Source organism: Salmo salar, chromosome 13 (assembly GCF_965601325.2).
Source record: "Salmo salar chromosome 13, fSalSal1, whole genome shotgun sequence".
NCBI lineage: Eukaryota > Metazoa > Chordata > Actinopteri > Salmoniformes > Salmonidae > Salmo > Salmo salar.
The window spans coordinates 110032501-110057500 of NC_138303.1; the positions used below are offsets into that span (position 1 = coordinate 110032501).

The window sequence follows — 25000 nt, forward strand, 5'->3', positions numbered from 1 at the left end:
TAACGCTGCTGCTTCCTACAAGTTTATTTATTTTATTGATTTATTTATTTATTTATTCCACCTTTATTTAACCAGGTAGGCCAGTTGAGAACAAGTTCTAATTTACAACTGCGACCTGGCCAAGATAAAGCAAGAAGTTTGACACATACAACAACACAGAGTTACACATGGAGTAAAACAAACATACAGTCAATAATATGGTAGAAAAATAAGTCTATATACAATGTGAGCAAATGAGGTGAGATGAGGTAATTTGGTGGTTAGAGCTGTGTGTAATATGTCACGTCTTAGCAATTAGACAAAGATTTTCTTTATCTAAAAGGTCTATACAAGAGGAAGGGGGGGTCACTCCACTGAGAACAGGTTGAGTGACTTGTTCATTCACTAGCCCTAAGTTTTCTCTATGCTTATTATTAGTCTTAGATTAGAATATAAGATCATATCTCTGGCAAGTAACTTGTTGACTGATGGTACTGGATTGTTGGTGTGAATTGGTAAGAAAACAGTAATTATATTTAGTGAGTTGTTGTAGAATGTAATATTTTATTGAAGCTCCGTAGGTCCTTTCTAGAGGGTTTTATCCACTTGTGAATGTCACCATTTCTTTCTCTGCATTGTTGCATCTCTTGTTTTGTTTCCATTTCTCCTCTTCGTAAAAACAAGCCCCAAATAAATCCTCTGTGATCATATTTGTTGAAAAATAAAGATGGCTTCCTCATCAGTTTACATCACAATACCTAAACAGTAATACCATAACAACAATTACAGCTTTAACTCTAGCGTTCCTTCTGTGTTTGCTTTTTCACCTAAATTGTTGTTATAACAATAGCAGCTCCTAGTTAGATTCTGCTGTCTTTGGTAATCCTGAACGTTATACCAGGAGATGTTTTGGTTTCATGAGTATAATTAAGTATGTTGTTCATTGTTCATTTGTTTAGGTTTTAGTGTTGTGTAAAATGGGTATAATTCTCTGTATATGTCTCCAACTGCTATTGTCTCAGGTATTGTTGAAATGTTACCCCAAATCCTCCAGACAAAGAAAAAAACGAAGTCCCCCCAAAAAATGTAAGAATTAAATCGTAAAGAATTATGCCTTCACCAAGATCCCAAAACAAAGGATGTCAACAACAACAACCCCCCCCACACACACACACACACACACACAAAACAAAAAGACAATACAAAATAAACCAACCAACCAGGACATGAAGAATTCCTCAATATCAAACGGTGTTCCAGGTGTTTCTAGGAGCTATTACACCGTCAGAAGAGACGAGGAAGGCCTTGATAAATACTGAGAAGGATGTAAACACGGAAGCCAAAACGGTAAAACGCTGTGCCGTCTGAAAGAAGGGAAGATTTGGGCTCTTATGCCATCCTTATGCATTTTTTAATAGCTTTAACCATAGGGCTTGGCAGTGCCACCATTGACATCGTGCCAACAAAAATCTGCAGTGCCTGCCGCATTTCAGCCGGCCGGGGTTTGTCTGAAAACACACTGGCAGTGCTCTCGCAGACACAAAACCAAACCGGCTATGTTATCGATGGTTATTGGTTGAGTCAAAAATGTTTGTAAGGGTTATTTTGTTGTTGTTACCAATATGAAAACCTTAAAATGTGAAAGACATGAATAATCTCAGCCGTTCACAGAAAGTCAAGTCGTTTTCTGTGTGTGTGTGTGTGTGTGTGTGTGTGTGTGCCAAGCTAGTGTATGTCATGCTATCAATGATTTTTACCAGGGTTAACGCAAATGTAGAAGTTACCATTTTTTGTACATTTTTTTTCTTCTCAAGTTGTAATTGTAGTATACGTGTTAGTACGTGTTAATATGTGTTAGTATGTGTTTCTGTCTTGGATGTTTTATTGATTCCTGGGTGAGGGAGAGGAGGGGTCTGGATAATGAAGCCTGTTTTGCATCGGGGTCCCTGCCTAGAATGTAATCAAGCGCATTGAAAAGCACCCAACAAGTACACAGCTCTTCTCTCCTCTCATAGGGCTGTTAGTGAATTTTAATGCCCCTGTATTTCAGCCCACCATCCTGGTTATTACCTATCAATAGGGTTTTTACCAAACCTCCTGGGATGTTGCAGTGCCTCAGATCACAAAATCTATAAATGTTATATCTATAAATATAGTTGATAAATACGGGTTGAGTTGTGTCTCTGATGTCATTCTTGTTAAGTTTATTTATTCCTCCTTATATATTTGTATATATATATATTTGTATATCGACGTGCTCCCAAGGAATCAGTCTGCTGGGGGTTTTCTCATGGCTGCTCATAAAATTAATTTTTGGAACGCAAAATGTGCCAGGTTTCTAAATGTTTCCAAAGGAGAGACAATATCGTTGTTTATGCACCAGGACTATATTTTTGTGGATTTTCACTCGTGTGTTTAGAACGTGGCTTCTCGCAACACCTTGTAGACTTTCGTTGTGGCCCAAATGGAACCCTATTACCTATATAGTGCACTACTTCTGACCATAGCCCTATGGAACCCTATTCCCTATATAGTGCACTACTTTAGACCAGAGCCCTATAGAACCCTATTCCCTATATAGTGCACTACTTTAGACCAGAGCCATATGGAACCCTATTCCCTATATAGTGCACTACTATAGACCAGAGCCCTATTCCCTATATAGTGCACTACTTCTGACCAGAGCCCTATTCCCTATATAGTGCACTACTATAGACCAGAACCCTATTCCCTATATAGTGCACTACTTTAGACCAGAGCCCTATGGAACCCTATTCCCTATATAGTGCACTACTTTAGACCAGAGCCCTATGGCACCCTATTCCCTATATAGTGCACTACTATAGACCAGAGCCCTATTCCCTATATAGTGCACTACTTTAGACCAGAGCCCTATGGAACCCTATTCCCTATATAGTGCACTACTTTAGACCAGAGCCCTATGGCACCCTATTCCCTATATAGTGCACTACTTTAGACCAGAGCCCTATGGAACCCTATTCCCTATATAGTGCACTACTTTAGACCAGAGGCCTATGGCACCCTATTCCCTATATAGTGCACTACTTTAGACCAGAGCCCTATGGCACCCTATTCCCTATATAGTGCACTACTTTAGACCAGAGCCCTATGGAACCCTATTCCCTATATAGTGCACTACTTTAGACCAGAGCCCTATGGAACCCTATTCCCTATATAGTGCACTCTTTCTGACCAGAGCCCTATGCACTATAAAGGGAAAGAGGGTGCCATTTGGGACAAAAGCTTTGTTGGGAGTTCTGGAAGGATGCCCGTTGATGTCATGGAAACAGGTTGAGTTGCTGAGAATGATTCATGTCAGCTATGTTCTCCTGTTCTCCCCCACGTGAAACGGGAATAGATGGTTTAACCCTTCACACCGTCTCACCTTGTCTGCAGACAGAACGCTATACGGGTTAGTTAGGTTTTTACATACAACCCGAAGATATGCCAGAGGATATCACATCCTATTAGAGGACGGTTTCAATCTGTTTCCTCCCAATGTCCGTATGATAAAATACAACTGCGTAGTCTTCTCTTCTGCCTCAACATTAAACCTCAAGGCCGTATCCAATCATAACGGGTGACACGGTTTTCGACCCCAAAATAAAAAATAAAATAAAACAGAATAAAGTCCAACTTCATCTGACCGAGCGGCTTTACAACTAACCTTAACCCGTCCTTATGCCATGTCCACTCCTGTATTTATATAGAGGATTCTATCACGCTCTCTATCCGGCCAATTATATCAACTGTCTTTCTCATTATATCTCAATCTGAAGTCACTGTTATCAGCTTCCTCAAATAATTGACCATCAAAAAAATATATGAAAATCCCCCGAAAATGTATGAAACCTAAATTGGAAAGAATTTGACGTTTATTCTATTTTGTACAAAGAGAGAACAGGCCTTCACAGTTGCCTAGTTAAATAAAGGTTAAATAAACAACACACATTATAGCAAATAACAGAGGAAACCATCCATCTATAACACCTGCCATCTTTTAGAACTAGTGATCCTACACTGTTGTCAAACATCTTTCAATCTCCTTCATTTGCTTGGTCCGGTTCAGTTTTGTTCTTATGATACTAAATATTTTCTAAAAAGACCTTCAGAGTGGTGTTGCTGTTCTTTTATTTTTTATTTTTTTCATTAGCCAGCACTTCAGATGTCTGGAGCTTCCACCATCTGCCTTTTGCCGATGGATTTTTATCAGCAACTTTATTTGCAAGTTGTTAGTTTATTTTGATGTCCTCTTTGAATATCTCTGTATCTCTGTTTTTATTTTGTTTTTTTTTGGACAGTTTACGTAGGCTGAAATAACTAAGAGCACATAGATGGCTGTTTCTTTTTTGTTGTTGTAATAATAGTCTATATAAAGTACAACCACTTTAGGGAAAGATTTTCTAAATCATTTCCACAAAGAAAGACGATAGTTTTGTACAGAGATAATATAATATAATGCTGAACCTCAGAAATAGAGCTCTTTTGAAGGTAACATGAGGATTCATTGTATCGTATGCAGTGTCTGAAATACCTAAATGTAGTTTATAATTGTTTTTGTAAATGATGTATTACACCTGAAATTGTTGATTAGTAATTATTTTAAAGTTTTATTGAACTGAATTTACAAAACCCGAGCCTGTCCACATTCACAGACAAAATGGTTATAGTTCGACACAAATTACAACCTAGGGTTTGTTTATTCCCAGAAATTCTCACTTTTTCTTGAGGCGATGGACATTGTCTTTTTGCCATTTCGGTGCAGTCTTCCCTCATCTTCTTATGTAAAAGGTGATTTTCCAGGGGCTTTGACGGCCTCACTATGAAGACTAGCGGATCTTGTATTTAGGCCATGAAACATTCTCAGTCCTATCCAGGTAACCCAAGGCAACTGCATATTCTCAACCTAACCCAAGGCACCAAGGAAACAGAGAGAGAGGTACACAATCCCCCCTTCAGACCCAGGGCCAGAGAGCGGGACAGGCAGATCAAATACCTAACAGGATTATACTGAAGCAGGGAAGTCCTTGTTCAGTACAGGGCAAATAAGAACTAGGAAGCTTTCAGGATTTTGTTTTCTTGTCAGAAAAATAAATAAAATAAAATAAATGAATGAAAAATATTAGCAGCTACATTTTTCTGAAGGAATTGTCCTCGGAAATGATTGTTGATTATGGGAGACCTCATAATACGCTGTAAAACAGCGTCTTTCCCTTTGTATTTGTGTCGCTTAACATTGTTGTCGTTCGGTAATAGAGATATTATGTGTTTAAAATATTATTTACCCTTCTAGTATAAAGTAAACAAAAAAAAAATGTTGCACCTGAATTGACAGTAAGGTCAGTTGTTGAACAACCGGAATGCCTTTTCACACCCCCAAATTCTGTCTTCAGTTTTCTATTCAGAAACTGGTTATTGTTCCATTGCTTGGAATTTGGGAAATGTTGTGTGTGATACTATTGGTGATATTACTGGTGTAGTCTGGTCTTCCTCGTCCTGCCCCTAAAGGCCGTTCAGCATCATCTGGGTCTGTCCCTGGGGGGGTACTAGCTACAGTACTGTGTCTGAGCCCGTGGACTTGCAGACTGGCACGGGTTAGCTTTTGCCACATCTGACGACGGCGTCTTGGCACAGCTCAGCGTCGAAGGCAGAGAGAGAGAGCTTCTACGTTGATCAGTGTTGTGTTGACTGTTTGTTGAAGAAAACAGTCATATAAACTTGGTTAATGCTGGAACCAGTAGGTCTATCTATTCTATTTTTAATGATTTCTTTATTAAAACAGTCTACAGAGTATTACACTTTGATTAGCAAATAAAATGTGATTACTCGTATAAATGATTACATGATTTTTTTTAATTTTATTTCATTTGTGTTTCGTTGATTTAAAAAAATAATAATACTGTTTTGCCAACATAATACATTCTACATGGAAGCAGTGGTACCAGCAATATGCAGAACCTGAGGACGTTTAGCTAGAGCACAAGTTTAGATACAAATAAAAATACATTTGTAGCTGTTATTCAGCTAGTAAATATATATTTTTTTAATGTAAATAAAGGAGGGGGGGGGGGGGGAAGAGAATAAGAATAAAACCTTAAATCTGTCTGAAATCTACTACTTAAGTACTATTTAGACCGTTGAGTAGAAACAGCAGCATCGAGGCTCATCTATCCTGAGAATGTGTCTTGTAATGTACAGTTGTGTTGACTCCCGCTATTTGTTCATTTGGCTACAACACGTCCCCTTTATCTCAACATCAGCTGTTGTCAAACACAGAGACGATTCTCTTCCTCAAAAGTGTGCAGCGAATACTACTAGATGAAAAGCCAAAATTAGTATAACATCCTGGAATTTAAAGCACACTCGATTTTCCCGAAAATGTCACATACTATAAAACGTTATATTTTCCATTTAGCTAAAATGTCTACTATTCCGAACACAAGTATAGGTATTCAGACACAGTCAGAATATTTACTGTTTATAGAGGCTGCACTGACTCTGTTGGTATGCAGCCTAAGTCAAGTCCAGTAAGCTTCCTGTTCTAACCCCTAAACCTGTCTTTTTACGTCCTGACATGGTTGTATTATGATTAAATATGACTAAACCGTTTAATTAAAAGACATTATTAACGCCTCTGGAAGGTCTAACAGAACTATATGGATCATCACTCTGTCGGAGTCCCAAATGGCTCCCTATTCCCTATGGGCCCTGGTCAAAAGTAGTGCACTAATTAGGGAATAGGGAGCCATATTGAACATTACTAGGATTCAGACACTAGTATTCAGTACTGTGATGAGACAAATTCATGTCCGTATAGCTCTGTTACAGAGTCTAATGTTATAAACAGAAAGTATTCACACTGCTTGATTTATTCCCCTTTTGTTTGTTTGTTACCGCTTTTATTTAAAATATATATTTTTTTTCTTGACATTTTTTTAAATGAATTAGAAATGAACAGTTGAAATGTTTTGAGTCAATAAGTATTCAACCCCTTTGTTATGTTAAGCCTAAATAAGCTCAGGAATCGAAATGTACTGAACAAGTCACATAATAAGTTGAATGGACTCACTCTGTGTGCAATAATAGTGTTCAACATGATTTTTGAATGACTACCTCATCTCTGTACCCCACACATACAATTATCTGTAAGGTCCCTCAGTCGAGCAGTGAATTTCAAACACAGATTCAACCACAAAGACCAGGGAGGTTTTCCAATGCCTCATAAAGAAGGGCACCTATTGGTAGATGGGTAGAAATAAAAAAAACAGACATTTGATATCCCTTTGAGCATGGTGAAGTTATTCATTACAGGATGGATGGTGTATCAATACACTCAGTCACTACAACGATACAGGCGTCCTTCCTAACTCAGTTGCCGGAGAGGAAGGAAACCACCCCAGGACTTCACCATGAGACTAATGGTGACTTAAAAACAGTTACAGAGTTTAATAGCTGTGAAAGGAGAAAACTGAGGATGGATCAACAACATTGTAGTTACATACAGGAGCAATTCGGGTTAAGTGCCTTGCTCAAGGACACAGCGACAGATTTTTCACCTAGCCAGCTCGGGGATTCGATCCAACGACCTTTCGGTGACTGGCCCAACGCTCTACCTGCCGCCCAGTATACAGTAAACAACTTGTTGTAGTACCGTTGTGAATCTGCAGTAAATGACAGAAATCATACTGCTGTAAATGAAATGAGCTTGTTGAAGCGGGTCCACTATCTAAACATTGGTTTCAATTATTCACGTACAAAATATCCTATCTCTCCATAGCTGTTTAATCATTTTCCTTCCTGTATTTAGACATTTGTTGTCAATGCATGAGCTTCATTTCACAACAGTATTGCTCCTCCACAGCTGTGTGTGTGTGTGTGTGTGTGTGTGTGTGTGTGTGTGTGCGTGCGTGCGTGCGTGCGTGCGTGCGTGCGTGCGTGCGTGCGTGCGTGCGTGTGTGTGTGTGTGTGTGTGCGCGCAGGCCCCAGCCCTGTAATGGACTTCATGTTTACTTCCTGACTCCCAGTTCAGTTCAGTAGATGATCAGGAATTTGGTGTTCTGCAGAGAGGTGGCCTAAACGAAATGTCTCAACAAGACCTCTGGAAGAAAACAAAGACCTGTGAAAAAGAACATTGTTTCCACCGAGGGTAACTCAGGAAGCGTCTTCTTCCTGTTTGTTCTGAAACGTCAGTATAGTGTACTGGGGTTATTTATTAGATTTATAGAAAAACACCTTTAATAACTCCCAATTAATATCATGTTTTATATTATACAGTATTTCAAACACGTTAAGATGAAACTAGGATAAACTCTGTCGCTCTCCATCGTGCGTGTGTCTGTGTGTGTGTGTGTGTGTGTGTGTGGTGTGTGTGTGTGTGTGTGTGTGTGTGTGTGTGTGTGTGTGTGTGTGTGTGTGTGCATACGTCAGTCTGTGTGTGTGTGTGTGTGTGTGTCCGTGTGTGTCTGCGTGCGTGCGTGTCCGTGTGTATCCAGCAGGATGTGTAGAGTGTATGTGACGCAGGTCGTGACCTCCTCTCTGACCTTGTCCTATTGCTACTCTCGTCTCTTGTAAATTCCAATCTTTAAATCCTTAGTTATACTCTTACAACTAAATGAAATACCAGGGATTTTTGCTTGTTGTATGCGTGCTCTCGAGTGCTTGGGAGATGACAGGTTGAAAAGGTCAAAATAACTATATTACGTAGGGACTAACAGCCACGTGAGCCTCGCTGTGACGCCACCGAGGATCCATCCACCCAGGATGGAGGGCAGACATTGTGAAATGTGGAACTAACATTTAGTTGTATTGATGACAGGAACATGAATGTTGTTAATCAAACATGTATTAGTTAACCATCTGTGTTGTAGGTGATACAACGCGCGTTTTAGGTACATTCTTTTTTGTGTGTTATGCAGCGAGCATTAAGAACAAGGTTTCTCCGGCTTTATTTCTAGAACTAGTTCTTTTTGTGATTTTTCTATTACTTTAGTAGTAGAGTTATTTCATTATGTTCTCAACAGTTATTTCATTATGTTCTCAACAGTTATGTCATTATGTTCTCAATAGATATTTCATTATGTTCTCAACAGATATTTCATTATGTTCTCAACAGTTATGTCATTATGTTCTCAACAGATATTTCATTATGTTCTCAACAGTTATTTCATTATGTTCTCAATAGATATTTCATTATGTTCTCAACAGTTATTTCATTATGTTCTCAACAGTTATGTCATTATGTTCTCAATAGATATTTCATTATGTTCTCAACAGATATTTCATTATGTTCTCAACAGTTATGTCATTATGTTCTCAATAGATATTTCATTATGTTCTCAACAGTTATTTCATTATGTTCTCAACAGTTATTTCATTATGTTCTCAACAGTTATGTCATTATGTTCTCAACAGTTATTTCATTATGTTCTCAACAGTTATTTCATTATGTTCTCAACAGATATTTCATTATGTTCTCAACAGTTATGTCATTATGTTCTCAACAGTTATTTCATTATGTTCTCAACAGTTATTTCATTATGTTCTCAACAGATATTTCATTATGTTCTCAACAGATATTTCATTATGTTCTCAACAGATATTTCATTATGTTCTCAACAGTTATGTCATTATGTTCTCAACAGTTATTTCATTATGTTCTCAACAGATATTTCATTATGTTCTCAACAGTTATGTCATTATGTTCTCAACAGATATTTCATTATGTTCTCAACAGATATTTCATTATGTTCTCAACAGATATTTCATTATGTTCTCAACAGATATTTCATTATGTTCTCAACAGTTATTTCATTATGTTCTCAACAGATATTTCATTATGTTCTCAACAGTTATGTCATTATGTTCTCAACAGTTATTTCATTATGTTCTCAACATTTATGACATGATGTTTGCCTGAGGCACATACAGTACAACGTCAAATCAGAAGCGATAGCAACTTCTCGAAGTGTACACCAGAGGCGCATGTCGTCATTGTGTGTTGTGTGTACAGCGTCTGTATGGCGTGTTTGTGTGCGTGTATGGCGTGTGTATATGTGTACGGTGTTGGTGTGTGTGAGTACAGTGTCTGCTTGTGTACGGTGTGTGTTTTACTGTGTGAGTGGGGGGGGGGGGGGGGGACATTTTTGTGTGTGTGCCAATTTAGTAGGCTACAGCTGGAAGTTGTCTGAGGCTGGCCATGCAAAACTGAGCTGAGGACGGTTTGAAAGCTGGAAACTGTTATCTAGCCTACAATGGTCTGGTATATCTGTAATCCAGCCATCCATGGTTTGGTATATCTGTAATCCAGCCACCCATGGTCTGGTATATCTGTAATCCAGCCACCCATGGTCTGGTATATCTGTAATCCAGCCTACCATGGTCTGGTATATCTGTAATCCAGCCTACCATGGTCTGGTATATCTGTAATCCAGCCACCCATGGTCTGGTATATCTGTAATCCAGCCACCCATGGTCTGGTATATCTGTAATCCAGCCTACCATGGTCTGGTATATCTGTAATCCAGCCTACCATGGTCTGGTATATCTGTAATCCAGCCACCCATGGTTTGGTATATCTGTAATCCAGCCACCCATGGCCTGGCCCTATAATGAACTACTACTATTGGTGTGTGTGTGTTGAGAACTGGAGTGTTAGTCCTCTCCTTGTCCAGTTTGAACCAGTCACTATATAATGTTACATGGCTACTTGGTTGTCCCTTAAAGTGGAACTGATAAGTGTTTTAACTACTTTTGCAGATATGAAACAAACAGACAATCATCATAGTAGTAAAAAAAAATATCAAATTCCCAGTTTTACGTCACAACACTAACTTTATTAGAGGTTTTAAAAACAGGTTCTATGTGACTCAACGTTCAGTGACATACACTAAGGCATTGTTGGTAGAATAGATGGATGCAGTTCAATGCATGATTAATATAAATTCACCAATACATTTCTTTGTAGTCCAAAACATATTGCTATCAGGTTGTAATTCACAGCTGGTCTGGTACATTGTTTGCTTCCATCCAGCCGTTCGAGCTCCCCATTTTTCATTTTCAATGACTCAATATTTTGGACAAAAAAAGGGACGAATGTAACCAGGGGCTGGAAATGTCAACGCTATCCAACTAACATGGACAATGTTAGTTGGACACCTGTCAGGTGGATGGATTATCTTGGCAAAGGAGAAATGCTCACTAACAGGGATGTAAACTAATTTGTGCACAAAATTTGAGAGAAATAAGCCTTTTTTGTGTGTATGGAACATTTCTGGGATCTTTTATTTCAGCTCATGAAACATGGGACCAACACTTTACATGTTGCGTTTATATTTTTGTTCAGTATATATACTTTATACTTTGTTTCATACATTACACAAACGTCTTAAGATGTAAACTTGAGGACCCAGATCTTATAGCACAAAGTACACTGTTTGTGTGTGTGTGTGTGTGTGTGTGTGTGTGTGTGTGTGTGTGTGTGTGTGTGTTTGTGTGTGTGTGTGTGTGTGTGTGTGTGTGTGTGTGTGTGTGTGTGTGTGTGTGTGTGTGTGTGTGTGTGTGTGTGTGTGTGTGTGTGTGTGTGTGTGTGTGTCTGTGTCTGTGTGTGTCTGTGCGTGAGAGAGTTTCTGTAGCATTGCAGATGTCTGTTTGGTGGTATAGTGCTGCCTGGAAATGTAATGCTGAAGTATGATAGCACATGTTCTATGTTATACACAGCAGAGCTAGAGAATCATGTGACAAAGCTATTATTATATGCTGTTGGTTGGGGTTTGGGCCGTCTCTGTCTTTCCTGTTGGGACTTTGTTGTGTTATGATGAAACCTCATAAACCTCCGGTACAGACATACATTGTTACATACTGTCGGCTTGAGGCTTATAATTTTCCACACATGAAACTAACTTATTTAAATGCAGAATCATCTCACTTTAAAGTTTTCTACAAGATATGTTTGATTTTAGAAGTTTTTCCGTCGCATTGTTGAGGAAAAAGGATTGTTCATTTTTTAACACTTCCTGTCTTCTCTCTACCCAGGTAAAACGGAGAGAGGATCCTACTCCTATGTAAGAGATTCCAACCTACACGGGTGTCATCAGGTAAATAATTAACCAATAAGGCCCGAGGAGGTGTGGTATATGGCCAATATAACACTGCTAAGGGCTGTTCTTACGCACGACGCAACGCGGAGTGCCAGGACAAACACCTTAGCCGTGGTATATTGGCCATATATCACAAACCCCTGAGGTGGCTTATTGCTATTATAAACAGGTTACCAACGTCATTAGAGCAGTAAAAATAAATGTTTTGTCATGCCCGTGGTATATGGTCTGATATACCATGGCTGTCAGCCAATCAGCACTCAGGGCTCGAACCACCCAGTTTATAATATAGAATATATAATTTGAGGATGAAACATTTTGTGAGTTACTCTTCAAATGTGCTCTGAGTGAATACAGCTTTACTTTGGAATTCTGAACATCCACCTTCCTCAGTCCTGTTTCCTGTCGTGTGTTGTTGGCACGGGGACAGAACTTGGCCTGTCGTTGGCATGGAGATAGAACTTGGCCTCTCGTTGGCATGGGGATGAAGCTTGGCCTTCCCCTCTGTGCCCATGTCCTTCAGCTCTCTCTGTCTCTCTCTGTCTCTCTCATACAGTACTGTACACTAGCTCTAAAAATTAAAGCACCACAGTACAAAATAAGGTTGCCTTGCCACATGCTGACATACTATTACTGATATACTATTACTGATATACTATTACTGACATACTATTACTGATTTACTATTACTGACATACTATTACTGATTTACTATTACTGACATACTATTACTGATATACTATTACTGACATACTATTACTGATATACTATTACTGATATATTATTACTGATTTACTATTACTGACATACTATTACTGATATACTATTACTGACATACTATTACTGACATACTATTACTGACATACTATTACTGACTTACTATTACTGATTTACTATTACTGACATACTATTACTGACATAATATTACTGACATACTATTACTGATTTACTATTACTGACATACTATTACTGATTTACTATTACTGACATACTATTACTGATATACTATTACTGACATACTATTACTGATATACTATTACTGACATACTATTACTGATATACTGACATACTATTACTGACATACTATTACTGATATACGATTACTGATATACTATTACTGATATGCTATTACTGATATACAATTACTGATATACTGACATACTATTACTGACATACTATTACTGATATACTTTTACTGATATACTATTGCTTATATACTATTACTGACATACTATTACTGATATACTGACATACTATTACTGATATACTGATATACTATTACTGACATACTATTACTGACATACTATTACTGATATACTATTACTGATATACTATTACTGACATACTATTACTGACATACTATTACTGACATACTATTACTGAAGTACTATTACTGATATACTATTACTGACATACTATTACTGATATACTATTACTGACATACTATTACTGATATACTGACATACTATTACTGATATACTATTACTGATATACTATTACTGATATATTATTACTGATATACTATTACTGACTTACTATTACTGATATACTATTACTGATATACTAATACTGACATACTATTACTGATATAATATTACTGACATACTATTACTGATTTACTATTACTGACATACTATTACTGACATACTATTACTGATATACTATTACTGACATACTGTTACTGATATACTATTACTGACATACTATTACTGATATACTATTACTGACATACTATTACTGATATATTGACATAGTATTACTGACATACTGTTACTGATATACTATTACTGATATACTGACATACTATTACTGATATAGTATTACTGATATACTATTACTTACATACTATTACTGATATACTATTACTGATATACTGACATACTATTACTGATATACTATTACTCATATACTATTACTGATATACTAATACTGACATACTATTACTGATATACTGACATACTATTACTGACATACTATTACTGATATATTATTACTGACATACTATTACTGACATACTATTACTGATATAGTATTACCCATATACTATTACTGACATACTGCCATACAATTACTGACATACTAATACTGATATACTGACACACTATTACTGACATACTATTACTGATATAGTATTACCCATATACTATTACTGACATACTGCCATACAATTACTGACATACTATTACTGATATACTATTACTGACATACTATTACTGACATACTATTACTGATATACTATTACTGACATACTATTACTGACATACTATTACTGACATACTATTACTGATATACTATTACTGATTTACTATTACTGATATACTATTACTGACATACTAATACTGATATACTATTACTGACATACTATTACTGACATACTATTACTGACATACTATTACTGATATACTATTACTGATATACTATTACTGACATACTATTACTGACATACTATTACTGATATACTATTACTGACATACTATTACTGACATACTATTACTGATATACTATTACTGACATACTATTACTGATATACTATTACTGATTTACTATTACTGACATACTATTACTGACATACTATTACTGATATACTATTACTGACATACTATTACTGACATACTATTACTGATATACTATTACTGACATACTATTACTGATATACTATTACTGATTTACTATTACTGACATACTATTACTGACATACTATTACTGACATACTATTACTGATATACTATTACTGACATACTATTACTGACATACTATTACTGATATACTATTACTGACATAATATTACTGACATACTATTACTGATTTACTATTACTGACATACTATTACTGACATACTATTACTGATATACTATTACTGACATACTATTACTGACATACTATTACTGATATACTATTACTGACATAATATTACTGACATACTATTACTGATATACTATTACTGACATACTATTACTGATATACTATTACTGACATACTATTACTGATATACTATTACTGATATACTATTACTGACATACTATTACTGACATACTATTACTGATATACTATTACTGACATACTAATACTGATATACTATTACTGACATAATATTACTGACATAATATTACTGACATACTATTACTGACATACTATTACTGATATACTATTACTGACATACTATTACTGATATACTATTACTGACATACTATTACTGATATACTATTACTGACATAATATTACTGACATAATATTACTGACATACTATTACTGACATACTATTACTGATATACTATTACTGACATAATAATTCTGACATACTATTGCTGATATACTATTACTGATATACTGACATACTATTACTGATATACTATTACTGACATACTATTACTGATATACTATTACTGATATACTATTACTGACATACTATTACTGACATACTATTACTGACATACTATTACTGATTTACTATTACTGACATACTATTACTGACATACTATTACTGACATACTATTACTGATATACTATTACTGACATACTATTACTGACATACTATTACTGATATACTATTACTGACATAATATTACTGACATACTATTACTGATATACTATTACTGACATACTATTACTGATATACTATTACTGACATACTATTACTGATATACTATTACTGATATACTATTACTGACATACTATTACTGACATACTATTACTGATATACTATTACTGACATACTAATACTGATATACTATTACTGACATAATATTACTGACATAATATTACTGACATACTATTACTGACATACTATTACTGATATACTATTACTGACATACTATTACTGATATACTATTACTGACATACTATTACTGATATACTATTACTGACATAATATTACTGACATAATATTACTGACATACTATTACTGACATACTATTACTGATATACTATTACTGACATAATAATTCTGACATACTATTACTGATATACTATTACTGATATACTGACATACTATTACTGATATATTATTACTGACATACTATTACTGATATACTATTACTGATATACTATTACTGACATACTATTACTGACATACTATTACTGACATACTATTACTGACATAATATTACTGACATACTATTACTGATATACTATTACTGACATACTATTACTGACATACTATTACTGACATACTATTACTGATATACTATTACTGACATACTATTACTGACATACTATTACTGACATACTATTACTGATATACTATTACTGATATGCTATTACTGATATACAATTACTGACATACTATTACTGATATACTGACATACTATTACTGACATACTATTACTGACATACTATTACTGATATACGATTACTGATATACTATTACTGATATGCTATTACTGATATACAATTACTGACATACTATTACTGATATACTATTACTGATATACTATTACTGATATACTGATATACAATTACTGACATACTATTACTGATATACTGACATACTATTACTGACATACTATTACTGATATACGATTACTGATATACTATTACTGACATACTATTACTGACATACTATTACTGATATACTGACATACTATTACTGACATACTATTACTGATATACTTTTACTGATATACTATTGCTTATATACTATTACTGACATACTATTACTGATATACTGACATACTATTACTGATATACTGACATACTATTACTGACATACTATTACTGACATACTATTACTGATATACTATTACTGATATACTATTACTGACATACTATTACTGACATACTATTACTGACATACTATTACTGAAGTACTATTACTGATATACTATTACTGACATACTATTACTGATATACTATTACTGACATACTATTACTGATATACTGACATACTATTACTGATATACTATTACTGATATACTATTACTGATATATTATTACTGATATACTATTACTGACTTACTATTACTGATATACTATTACTGATATACTAATACTGACATACTATTACTGATATAATATTACTGACATACTATTACTGATTTACTATTACTGACATACTATTACTGACATACTATTACTGATATACTATTACTGACATACTGTTACTGATATACTATTACTGACATACTATTACTGATATACTATTACTGACATACTATTACTGATATATTGACATAGTATTACTGACATACTGTTACTGATATACTATTACTGATATACTGACATACTATTACTGATATAGTATTACTGATATACTATTACTTACATACTATTACTGATATACTATTACTGATATACTGACATACTATTACTGATATACTATTACTCATATACTATTACTGATATACTAATACTGACATACTATTACTGATATACTGACATACTATTACTGACATACTATTACTGATATATTATTACTGACATACTATTACTGACATACTATTACTGATATAGTATTACCCATATACTATTACTGACATACTGCCATACAATTACTGACATACTAATACTGATATACTGACACACTATTACCGATATACTATTACTGATATACTATTACTGATATACTGACATACTATTACTGATATACTATTACCGACTATTACTGATATACTATTACTGATATACTATTACTGATATACTATTACTGATATATTGACATACTTTTACTGACATACTATTACTGATATACTGACATACTATTACTGATATATTATTACTGACATACTGACATACTATTACTGACATACTATTACTGATATATTGACATACTTTTACTGACATACTATTACTGATATACTGACATACTATTACTGATATAATATTACTGACATACTATTACTAATATATTATTACTGACATACTGACATACTATTACTATTACTGATATACTATTACTGACATACTGACATACTAATACTGATATACTATTAAGGACATACTGACATACTTTTACTGACATACTATTACTGACATACTGACATACTAATACTGATATACTATTACTGATATACTGACATACTATTACTGATATACTATTACTGATATTATATTACTGATATAATATTACTGACATACTATTACTGATATACTATTACTGATATACTATTACTGATATTATATTACTGATATAATATTACTGACATACTATTACTGATATACTGACATACTATTACTGATATACTATTACTGATATACTATTACTGATATAACATTACTGACATACTATTACTGATATACTATTACTGATATAATATTACTGACATACTATTACTGATATACTGACATACTATTACTGATATACTATTACTGATAAACTATTACTGAAATAATATTACTGACATACTATTACTGATACACTATTACTGATACACTATTACTGATATACTATTACTGACATTCTCCACAGGTTTAATGTTATGTGGTCTCCTCAGGTTTAATGTTATGTGGTCTCCTCAGGTTTAATGGTAGGTAGTCGCCTCAGGTTTAATGGTAGGTCGTCTCCTCAGGTTTAATGGTAGGTCGTCTCCTCAGGTTTAATGGTAGGTCGTCTCCTCAGATTTTAATATACCGGTCATTTGATAAATTTCCCGGCCCCATATGCATTGGGTGCGTTACACATTAGGGCATCCACCCACTGTGCAGAATGACAGAAATCCCATCTAGAGGATGGTAAGACATCTTAACAGAACATTTGGTATTAACATTCTAAACGGCACACCTGGGGAAAACACCATTCTAAACACACCTGGGAAAACACCGTTCTAAACAGCACACCTGGGAAAACACCATTCTAAACAGCACACCTGGGAAAACACCATTCTAAACACACCTGGGAAAACACCATTCTAAACACACCTGGGAAAACACCATTCTAAACACACCTGGGAAAACACCATTCTAAACAGCACACCTGGGAAAACACCATTCTAAACACACCTGGGAAAACACCATTCTAAACACACCTGGGAAAACACCATTCTAAACACACCTGGGAAAACACCATTCTAAACACACCTGGGAAAACACCATTCTAAACACACCTGGGGAAAACACCATTCTAAACACACCTGGGAAAACACCATTCTAAACACACCTGGGAAAACACCATTCTAAACACACCTGGGAAAACACCATTCTAAACACACCTGGGAAAACACCATTCTAAACAGCACACCTGGGAAAACACCATTCTAAACAGCACACCTGGGAAAACACCATTCTAAACAGCACCCCTGGGGAAAACACCATTCTAAACACACCTGGGAAAACACCATTCTAAACACACCTGGGAAAACACCATTCTAAACACACCTGGGAAAACACCATTCTAAACACACCTGGGAAAACACCATTCTAAACAGCACACCTGGGGAAACACCATTCTAAACAGCACACCTGGGAAAACACCATTCTAAACACACCTGGGAAAACACCATTCTAAACACACCTGGGAAAACACCATTCTAAACACACCTGGGAAAACACCATTCTAAACAGCACACCTGGGAAAACACCATTCTAAACACACCTGGGGAAAACACCATTCTAAACACACCTGGGGAAAACACCATTCTAAACACACCTGGGAAAACACCATTCTAAACACACCTGGGAAAACACCATTCTAAACACACCTGGGAAAACACCATTCTAAACAGCACACCTGGGAAAACACCATTCTAAACACACCTGGGAAAACACCATTCTAAACACACCTGGGAAAACACCATTCTAAACACACCTGGGGAAAACACCATTCTAAAAACACCTGGGAAAACACCATTCTAAACAGCACACCTGGGGAAAACACCATTCTAAACAGCACACCTGGGAAAACACCATTCTAAACACACCTGGGAAAACACCATTCTAAACACACCTGGGAAAACACCATTCTAAACACACCTGGGGAAAACACCATTCTAAACACACCTTGGGAAAACACCATTCTAAACACACCTGGGAAAACACCATTCTAAACACACCTGGGAAAACACCATTCTAAACAGCACACCTGGGAAAACACCATTCTAAACACACCTGGGGAAAACACCATTCTAAACACACCTGGGGAAAACACCATTCTAAACACACCTGGGAAAACACCATTCTAAACACACCTGGGAAAACACCATTCTAAACACACCTGGGGAAAACACCATTCTAAACACACCTGGGGAAAACACCATTCTAAACACACCTGGGAAAACACCATTCTAAACAGCACACCTGGGAAAACACCATTCTAAACACACCTGGGGAAAACACCATTCTAAACACACCTGGGAAAACACCATTCTAAACACACCTGGGAAAACACCATTCTAAACAGCACACCTGGGAAAACACCATTCTAAACAGCACACCTGGGAAAACACCATTCTAAACAGCACACCTGGGAAAACACCATTCTAAACACACCTGGGGAAAACACCATTCTAAACACACCTGGGAAAACACCATTCTAAACACACCTGGGGAAAACACCATTCTAATCACACCTGGGAAAACACCATTCTAAACAGCACACCTGGGAAAACACCATTCTAAACACACCTGGGAAAACACCATTCTAAACAGCACACCTGGGAAAACACCATTCTAAACACACCTGGGGAAAACACCATTCTAAACACACCTGGGAAAACACCATTCTAAACACACCTGGGAAAACACCATTCTAAACAGCACACCTGGGAAAACACCATTCTAAACACACCTGGGAAAACACCATTCTAAACACACCTGGGAAAACACCATTCTAAACACACCTGGGAAAACACCATTCTAAACAGCACACCTGGGAAAACACCATTCTAAACACACCTGGGGAAAACACCATTCTAAACAGCACACCTGGGAAAACACCATTCTAAACACACCTGGGAAAACACCATTCTAAACACACCTGGGGAAAACACCATTCTAAACAGCACACCTGGGAAAACACCATTCTAAACACACCTGGGAAAACACCATTCTAAACACACCTGGGAAAACACCATTCTAAACAGCACACCTGGGGAAAACACCATTCTAAACACACCTGGGAAAACACCATTCTAAACACACCTGGGAAAACACCATTCTAAACACACCTGGGAAAACACCATTCTAAACACACCTGGGAAAACACCATTCTAAACAGCACACCTGGGGAAACACCATTCTAAACAGCACACCTGGGGAAAACACCATTATCATCAACTAGCATGGGTTGCTAATATGAATAGGATTATCATAGTGGTGCGTCCAATAGAACAGGAGAGACATGGCATGTCGGTGGATCCAATAGGGAAGTAAATGGAAACGTACATAAATAAATGAAATCCGTCCAAAATACTTCACCAGAAAGCCTGATTTAGCAACAGAGGAATCGAGGATCATTAGCTTATTACAAAATTTTTTTTTGAAAAAAGAATAATAAAAAGGTGTGAATTTTTTCAAATCACATCGGAGGCCTATGCCTGTTGGGTAAGCCCACAGTTTGGCCAGCGCGCATGGCAACAAGCCTAGCTGATTATTGAGTTGCGGCTGTCAGTTAAAAACATGTAAAATATGTGTGAAGATAATGTGGCTTGAGTTTAATTTAAAATGTTGAGACAAGAAGAAGGGGAGGGCTGTGTGGTGATGATATAGGCCAGTGTCTCTCTCCAGAATGACTCTGCTGTCTCCCACCAGTTCTGTCATTCATTTGTTTCATTTTGATCAATTCTGAATTATATAAGTGTCACCAGTAGATAATCCCTGTATTACAGTCATTTACTGATGTCATTACAGAGGTCACAACCTGATACACTTGTGAGAAACACATTTTTTTTTGGGGTGTTTATTTCATAACCGTCATTTAGAAGATTTGTAAATGTTTTCATTGTCTCTTGTTTGCAGTGCTCCATGTGATCAATGTGGTCACCTGAACGTGTGTTTAAATACCTGCCGGGCTTCTGCATGGAAGTGTAGAAACAGACATTTTTATTTTTATTCACAATTTTATGGTTAATCACGTGACAATGATTTTGAGAAACCCCCCCCCCCAAAAAAAACATTATTATTGAAATGAAACTAAAATTAAATTTAAAGAAAATAAATAAATGCACATATATACGAATTGTAATTGAATTTAGAATAGTAGAAATGGTCGGATAAATGACACTGGAAACTCATGGGCCACCTTTTATTTTATTTAACCTTTATTTAACCTTTATTTAACCTTTATTTAACCTTTATTTAACCTGGTAAACTAGTTGAGAACAAGTTCTCATTTACAACTGTGACCTGACCAAGATAAAGCAAAGCAGTGTGACACAAACAACAACACAGAGTTACACATGGAATAAACAATAAACAAGCCAATAACACAATAAACAAGTCAATGACACAGTAGAAAAAAAGAAAGTCTATATACAGTGTGTGTAAAAGGCATGAGGAGGTAGGCAATAAATAGGCCATAGGAGCAAATAATTACAATTTAGCAGATTAACACTGGAGTGATAAATGAGCAGATGATGATGTGCAAGTAGAAATACTGGTGTGAAAAAGAGCAGAAAAGTAAATAAAAACAGTATGGGGATGAGGTAGGTAGATTGGGTGGGCAATTTACAGATGGGCTATGTACAGCTGCAGCGATCGGTTAGCTGCTCAGATAGCTGATGTTTAAAGTTAGTGAGGGAAATGTAAGTCTCCAGCTTCAGCGATTTTTGCAGTTCGTTCCAGTCATTGGCAGCAGAGAACTGGAAGGAAAGGCGGCCAAAGGAGGTATTGGCTTTGGAGATGACCAGTGAGATGTACCTGCTGGAGCGCGTGCTACGAGTGGGTGTTGTTATCGTGACCAGTGAGCTGAGATAAGGCGGAGCTTTACCTAGCATAGACTTATAGATGACCTGGAGCCAGTGGGTTTGGCGACGAATATGTAGCGAGGACCAGACGACTAGAGCATACAGGTCACAGTGGTGGGTGGTATAAGGGGCTTTGGTAACAAAACGGATGGCACTGTGATAGACTACATCCAGTTTGCTGAGTAGAGTAATGGAAGCTATTTTGTAGATGACATCGCCGAAGTCGAGGATCGGTAGGATAGTCAGTTTTACGAGGGTAAGTTTGGCAGCGTGAGTGAAGGAGGCTTTGTTGCGAATGAAGTCTTTATAAAATAATTGTCTCCTCATTCTCATGGTGGGATTTTGCCTATAGGCTTCTTTTGAAGCAAAGTAAGACATACCTCATAATATGAAATAAAACATTCACGTTTCAAACAATGAAGTATGTTTTCAAAATGCATAATTCCTCCTGCTCACTAGTGTAAAGTGGTGTGTGATGCTGATTGGCTGTTGCCTGCACTTGAATGGTGAATGGGAGGCGAGCTTCAATTGGCAGTTGAGAAATAAAAATGTTTTATTTTTTTTATTTTTTTCATTGTGCGCAACAGTTGTTTTTAACATGTGATTGCATTTGGAAATGTTTTTAACATGTGATTGCATTTGGAAATGTTTTTAACATGTGATTGCATTTGGAAATGTTTTTAACATGTGATTACATTTGGAAATGTTTTTAACATGTGATTGCATTTAGAAATGTTTTTAACATGTGATTGCATTTAGAAATGTTTTTAACATGTGATTGCATTTGGAAATGTTTTTAACATGTGATTGCATTTAGAATAGTTGCGTAATGAATGGGTATCTAAAAACACATGTTTTACATTTTACTTCTTCAGCAACCTGCTGAGGAGCTGCAGGAGAAATCCCTCTCAGAATAGGCTCTGTGCTTCAGGCTGTGTGTGCGAGTGATACATGATGACTAACGAAAATACACAGGCCAATTTAATTATATTACATTAAGCAAATGATCCTGTAGACCGATAAGCATGACGGTTAAGTGTATTTACATTGACTGGTATTACCATCAATGAATAAAAAAAGATTCTCTTGCAATGGGATTTTTTTTTGTTTGTTTGTTTCTCATTTTGACCGACAACAGTTAAATTTATCGGCCTTTAATTTATTTTTTTTATAGTTCTAAAGCCCGGATACCTTGACAAACACACACACACACACACACACACACACACACACACACACACACACACACACACACACACACACACACACACACACACACACACACACACACACACACACACACACAATGGAAAGCCCTCAGTTGTTGTGAGCGGCTTTCTGTCTGGGATCTAGTTAGTGAGGGGTCATGGAGAAGGGCGACCTGCATGTGAGGGGAGCCATTCATAACATCGTGTTCGTGTCTGTCCTCCTCCTCACGGCCACAACGTGGAACACAGTTTTTAGTACATTCCACAGGAGCTTCTGAGGGGATTGTTTTACAGTTCTATTTTAGTCAGCAGACTAATCTAAATCAATCCGTTCACATCTTCCGCAGTTTTGTTGTAGTTTGAAATGTTATATGAATTCAGTTTTGAATTATTTCCCTCCTTTTATTTATTTATCTTCACAACGAGCGACCCTCTCATCACCTTAGCTTGTGTTCAGGTGTTAACTACCCCTTGTTAAGAGCTGAGCTTCCTAAAGGCCTGTTAGGTGGGTGTGTGTGTGTGTGTGTGTGTGTGTGTGTGTGTGTGTGTGTGTGTGTGTGTGTGTGTGTGTGTGTGTGTGTGTGTGTGTGTGTGTGTGTGTGTGTGTGAAGGAGGTGGGGTACGAACAAATGACACACACTCACACACACACACACATTGTGAACAAGCGACGGTAAAGACGTGCCTGAAGCCTCCACTTCCTCCTTCCACCTGCTGTTCTCTGAAGCTCCTCTAACTTCCTGCTCAAGCTGCTCTATCTCCTCCCCCATCTCCTACCTGTCACTGCCTGTGTTCCCAACGGCTCCCTATTCTCTTTACATTTGACCAGGGTCCATAGAACACTGTATATGGAATAGGGTCCCTA

The 25000-nt window shown here is 36.4% G+C and overlaps 1 protein-coding gene across 11 annotated transcripts in view; it reads left to right on the top strand.

The window, feature by feature from the left end:
* Positions 1–25000, top strand: part of LOC106568540 (transcription factor 4) — a 420186-nt gene that overhangs the window by 183362 nt on the left and 211824 nt on the right. For all 11 annotated transcript variants that reach the window (XM_045692640.2, XM_045692641.2, XM_045692637.2 and 8 more), the window contains one exon: positions 12031–12092. In XM_045692640.2, coding sequence (XP_045548596.1) covers positions 12031–12092 — 62 coding nt within the window. The remainder of the gene's footprint in view (positions 1–12030; positions 12093–25000) is intronic.